Consider the following 6,000-nt stretch of genomic DNA (forward strand, 5'->3'; position numbering starts at 1 on the left):
CTCCTGCAGTTACTTTCCCAAGTCCTGGTTTTCCCATTGTGCTCTCAACCCACTATTTTCAAAGCAAAGATCTGGAGGAAGCCCTTCCTAAGCCGTGAGAGGCGGGGAGGGGTATTTGGTGGAGGTGGGAGCGGGGGAGGTAGTGAGGGAGGGAGGTACAGCCCGCAGGAGGGACAGGAAAAGGGTTCCTGCCTCCGCTTTTCTTGCAGAGGGCCTCAGCACCTTGAGAGAACAACTGTCTCGTTGCCTTAAGCGCGCTAAAGCGCGCTGATGGCTTCTACTTGGTTGACTGAAGCTTCGTGCACCTGTTTCCTCGCAGACTGCGGCGGGACTCTTTACGGCGACAGCGGCTCGGTCGCCAGCCCTGGCTATCCCGGCACTTACCCAAACAACACTCACTGCGAGTGGACCATCATTGCTCCTGCGGGAAGACCTGTCACCGTCAGCTTCTACTTTATCAGCATTGACGACCCCGGAGAATGCGTCCAGAACTACCTCCTGCTCTACGATGGCCCGGATGCTAACTCCCCCTCGTCTGGACCGTATTGCGGCGCAGTGAGTAAAACAAACTTCTAAAAACTCCCAATTGTTATTTTTAAATAATGAAAGGAGCTTAAAAAGGCACCTTTAAGGGCAGACTCATGCAGTTAGAGAGCACACGGTACTTTTACAAATTCAGGTTTCTGACTTTCCTTTTTGTTTTGGGAGCACGAGTGCCGCCTAGTGGGCATTGAGTTAAATTAATAGTAATAGTTGCCAAACTTGACTGTGCGTCAGAATCACCTATGCAGTCGTTTAGCATCACAGATTTCCAGTCCCCACTCAACCTACAGAATCAAAATTTCTGGCGGAGTATCTGTGGCATGCTGTTTTTTGAAAGCTCCGTATGTGATTTAAATGCACCGCCCAGGGTTGACTATCCATGTTATTTCTGCATGAATAGAACTACAGTGTTCCCATCGCATCTGCAGGGGATTGGTTCCGTTGACCCCCCACGGATACCAAATCCTCGGATGCTCAAATCTCTTATAAAAACTGGCCTAGGGACTTCCCTGGTGGCGCAGTGGTTAAGAACCCGCCTGCCAATGCAGGGCACACGGGTTCAAGCCCTGGTCCGGGAAGATCCCACATGCCGCGGAGCAACTAAGCCCGTGAGCCACAACTACTGAGCCTGCGCTCTAGAGCCTGCGAGCCACAACTACTGAGCCCACGTGCCACAACTACTGAAGCCCGCGCTCTAGAGCCCGTGCTCTGCAACAAGAGAAGCCACCGCGGTGAGAAGCCCACGCACCGTGATGAAGAGTAGCCCCCGCTCCCCGCAACTAGAGAAAGCCGGCGCGCAGCAACGAAGACCCAACACAGCCAAAAATAAAAATAAGTAAATAAGTAAATTAAAAAAAACAAAACCTGGCCTAGTGCGGTGAATACAGTCAGTCCTCCATATCTGCGGGTTCCGTATTCGCGGGTTGTGTATCTGCTGGATTCTGTGGTTGGTTGAATCCGCGATGTGGAACCTACCCTTACGGAGGGCTGACTGTATAGAAACTTTGGATGCCCAGCTCCATTTCATTCACTTTTTGCTGAAAATTGTGGGAATTCTTTGAAGAAATGCACAGGGATATTAACAATTGGCCTGGGGACTAACAGTTTGTTTTTGTAAATCTCGATGTAATAGATCTTCCCTAAACATTAAGTTAGAATTCTGATGTTGACTCAGTACTGCTTACATCTGCCCTCAGTGCCCTCCCATTTTTATGTGCAAGTAGATGTTTACAGAGCTTTCATGTGAGGGAAATGTGACTACTGATGAGAAGTTATCTGTTTCTTACCATTTTTCTCTTTGCTCATTTGTGCTTTCTAATCAAACTGACAGAGAATTACATCTGCTGGAAATCGAGGGAGTTTTTAGAGTATAACTTACAGTTTGTAAAATTGATAAATGTTATTTTCAGAAATATCAAAAAATAGATACATTTTTCTAAAACCCTGAGAATCCTCCCATATATTCTTCTAGACACTTTTTTTTGAATATGTTTGCCTATGCACAGATATTTTATATTGTTTTGTGGTGTGTTTTTGTCCACTGACTGATACATCATTAACATCTTACCATACCACTAAACAAACTGGTATATTGTATTTAATCATTGGGTTGTTTTCTGTTCTGGGTGCAGCCTAATTTATTGAATGAAGCTCCTCTGGTTTATAGACAACCCTTCAATAAACTCTCTGGTAGCTCTGTCCTTATACACAGAGCTAATTTTGGGGGCAGGAATTTGTGTCACCTGAGCAGCAGATACTGTCTTGCAGTTGTTCACAGGGGCCCACAGAAAAGAGACCCCAGTAATGCATCACATGCCAGATTTAGAAGCTGATTAAGTCTTAGACATTTAGTTGAAATTTGTAACAATTTCAAAAAGAGACATTTTCACAATACCATTACTTTATGTCTGTATGACTTTTTTTTTTTTTTGGTTTTCAGTGACTTTCAAACATACAACCCCATTTGATCCCCTGGATTTTGCAGATAAGAGAAACTGAGGCACTGAGAGAACTTACTGCCATTGAAACCAATGTCACATTAAATTCAAGTCTATAACTAGATAATGTCAATTTTTCTTAACTATTGGTGTTTACAATATTTTCCCAGTTTTAAATTTTCTTTTATAAATGTAGACATAGTTTCAAGTGCAATCGTTTTATTTTTTAAAGATGCCACTGACTTCTTTAGCATTTCCAGTCCAGTGAAGTCAGTTTATTTACAGAATGATGGTGGGAGCTACTCCTTAGATGTCTAATCCTACGGTGATTTGAAGATGTTTTCTTTTATGATAATTGTCATTGTTCACGGGCATTGCTCTCAGTTACAGAATCTGAACATCTAGAAACATGAAAGAATGGCAGGAAAATTAGGAGAATCAAACGGGAGTTTAAAACTTCTGTTATCTGCTCGTACTAGTTTGTCAGCATAGAATACCAAGTAGAAATTTGGGAGCAGGTTGAAATGGAAGGAAAAAGTGCATGTGCACAGGAACGTACAATATTGTGTATCCCTTGATATCACTCTTAGGAAAAAAATCCCTCTGCTGCACTCACCTGAATAATTTGCTGTCTTGGAAATAAGTCTGTTTTATGATGACTCTTGGGTAGGAACAAGGCAGGGGACCCGAGCAGAACAGAGGAGCATGTCCCCAGACTGCAACCTTGACCCTGTGTGATGTGCTCTGTCTCCAGGACAATCCAGCCTACTGTGCATGTTACTAACTTACTTGCTTCCTGCTTTGCCTCCTCCTGTTAGGATGTAAGATTCGTGAGAAGAGGGCTGTTTGCATGTTTGGTTCATTTTTTATATTCCTAGTGCTAATAATAATACCCACAGCATGGAAATCTCTCAATCAATATTAAATGAATGATTTAGAAATGAGAGAAAACAGAGACCCATCTACCTCCCACCCCTTCTGCCCACACACACACACACACACCCTGTTCCCCAAAAAGATATGAAAATCAACCCCAAAAGGAAAGTACAGATGTTAAGGGGGGAAAGTAGTATACTTTACTCATATGCTCGTTTTAGTTGCAGATATAAGTTGTGTGTCCCTTCAGAAAAATGAAAATTTCAGTAAGAACTTGAACTGGGAATTGAATTTTTAGTGATGGTTTTATTGAGACATAATTCACATACCATAGAAATCATCTACTTAAAGGATAAGATTCAAGAGTATTTAGTCAGTTTCCAGAGCTGTGTAGCTGTCGTCACCACAGTCGGCTTTAGAACCTTCTCGTTAGCCCAAAAGGAAACCCTGTGCCCACTTAGTAACCCCCCATTTCTCCTCGCCACCTCCACCAGCCCCAGCAACATTCTTTTGTAAAGTCTCTACATTAATTCTTAGCCAGGTTACTTCTAGAAATGTATGCAGGTTTACTGTCAACTCTAGAAGGCTCCTTTATGTCATACTTCTTTACTACACCTGACCTTCTGGAAAAATCTTCAAATTTGTGAAATATATGATTTGTTACTTCTCTCTCTCTTTTTTTTTTTTTCAATTTTAGGACACTGACATAGCTCCCTTTGTGGCCTCGTCACATCGTGTCTTCATAAAATTTCACGCAGAGTATGCAGCCCGACCGTCAGCAATCCGGTTAACCTGGGCCAGCTAACCGCGTGAGGCCGGGTCTGCTTAGCACTTTGGTTTTTCTGCAGGGGCTGGACCCTCAGACCTCACGCTGGACGGGATCCTGCCATCCTGATACCTGTCCCCCCTGCCTGTGCCACTGAGAATAATCTGAACATCTTTGTTTTTCATCAAAGTACATGTGGAATCAATATTGGTATACATTTTTTGAATGTAGAATGTAGCTTCTTTAATCTAATATTTTGAGCTGAAATTTTCTAGAATCCCTTAAAGGGGTGGAAATGATTATGGCATATGTGCTGTACATTTTCAAAAGTTAATAAAATAGAAGTACCGTTTTCACTGTGAATGTCAAATTGGGGATGACAAGCACTGCTGAAATGTACACAGTGATGCTGCATTATCTTTTTTAATTCATTAACATTTGTCTTTCACTGTGGGGTACGTGTAAAATTTCAAGTTGAATGTTTCCATTTTAAAAAAGTATATGAGTCCTTCAGTATAGGAACTCCGGAGCCAAGCTGCCTGCGTTTGAATTTTAGCCTTTCTAGTTAACTTCCTTAACTCTCTGTGCTGCAGTTTCCCTACGTACCACTGTAGTCTGTTCGCAGTTTAACAACACCAAATGCAAAGTTATACATAGTTAAGCAATGCTTTGACCACGTTTTCTGCTGCCTTTAACCAAGAGACGTTAGGTTAAATATGCAAAGTTGAGTCTTACTGAGAACATGGGGCCCAGTGAATGAAAGACGCTATCGAATGTGTAACTGCATCTTCCTGTACTACCCAAATGCCAGGGAAACGATCTCTGCACAGACTACAGAGACACGTAAATGAGATATTCTCACCTTCCCTCTACCATGGACGGATGCATCGGCTTCATGGAGGACACTCTATTGGAAAGAACACTGAACGCAGTGAAGAGACCATCAAACCCAAGGGTCTTGACAAAGCTGGAACAATGGACTAAACCCCTCAAGATGAGGTTTGATAGGAGTAGATAGAAGACCTAGTAGCTCTTTTAGCTAAAAATGAATCACAAAGGTACAGAATATGGAGAAAGTTGAACAATAACCTATGAAATAGTTATTTCATCTGAAAGCAAGAGTAACATATGCAGCTGTCAACCAGTAAGAGATGATTTGACCTGTGGTTGCATTATTAGAGTAACAGTGTCTACAAGAGTCCTTTTCAGAGAGACATGATTCCTAGGAGGCCCATGAGAATATCTGGAAAGTGTGTCTACCAAGACGAAGACAGCATAGTCAATATTAGTATGTCATTTTTACACTGAAAACTGAAAACGGAAAATAAGAATATTTTCTCCCATTCTGTAGGCCGTAAGTAGAATCTAAAAAGCCATGATAGAAAATGAATGGTCTCGAGGTGGGGGGGGGGTGAGGGGAGGTCTTACCTGGAAGTCAACGGAGCCCGGGAGTCGGAGAGCCAGGCTTCCACTCAGCACGTGCGCTTTCTCCCCCTCTCCTTTGCTGTCTGCCTAAGGAACTGGGCCTTGGCAGGAAGAACAGAGCACAGCCTGGCCAGCAACGGCGAAGGTTAAGTTAGCCATTGCTGGCCAGAGCTGCTCTCATGTGACCTTCAGGGAACTGCCTGGGATAACTCAGCCAGAGGCCGCCACAGGCCAGGAATCTCCGGGCACTTCAGACATTTGTGAAGAACGCCGCAGGGGATGGATGGGGCCAATGACAGTTTGGGGCTAGGAGATGCCCAGGTTCTGGGTTCTTCTTGTCCTAATTTCCTATTAAATTTCAACTCCACTTAATTAATAGGAATCTGTTAAAAATCCACCACACACTCCCCTAGGGAGTAGTAACATCATTAATTTTATTAAGAGAAAGGAGAG

General features: G+C 43.1%; 1 protein-coding gene across 2 annotated transcripts in view; it reads left to right on the plus strand.

Moving 5' to 3' along the window:
• Window positions 1-4,478, plus strand: part of CUBN (cubilin) — a 290,843-nt gene extending 286,365 nt beyond the window's left edge. For both annotated transcript variants that reach the window (XM_007196413.2, XM_057544323.1), the window contains 2 exons: window positions 320-555; window positions 4,054-4,478. In XM_007196413.2, the coding sequence (XP_007196475.2) occupies window positions 320-555; window positions 4,054-4,161 (344 nt within the window). In that variant the 3' untranslated portion in view covers window positions 4,162-4,478. The remainder of the gene's footprint in view (window positions 1-319; window positions 556-4,053) is intronic.
• Window positions 4,479-6,000: the final 1,522 nt, after the last annotated feature.

Source organism: Balaenoptera acutorostrata, chromosome 3 (assembly GCF_949987535.1).
Source record: "Balaenoptera acutorostrata chromosome 3, mBalAcu1.1, whole genome shotgun sequence".
Lineage (NCBI taxonomy): Eukaryota > Metazoa > Chordata > Mammalia > Artiodactyla > Balaenopteridae > Balaenoptera > Balaenoptera acutorostrata.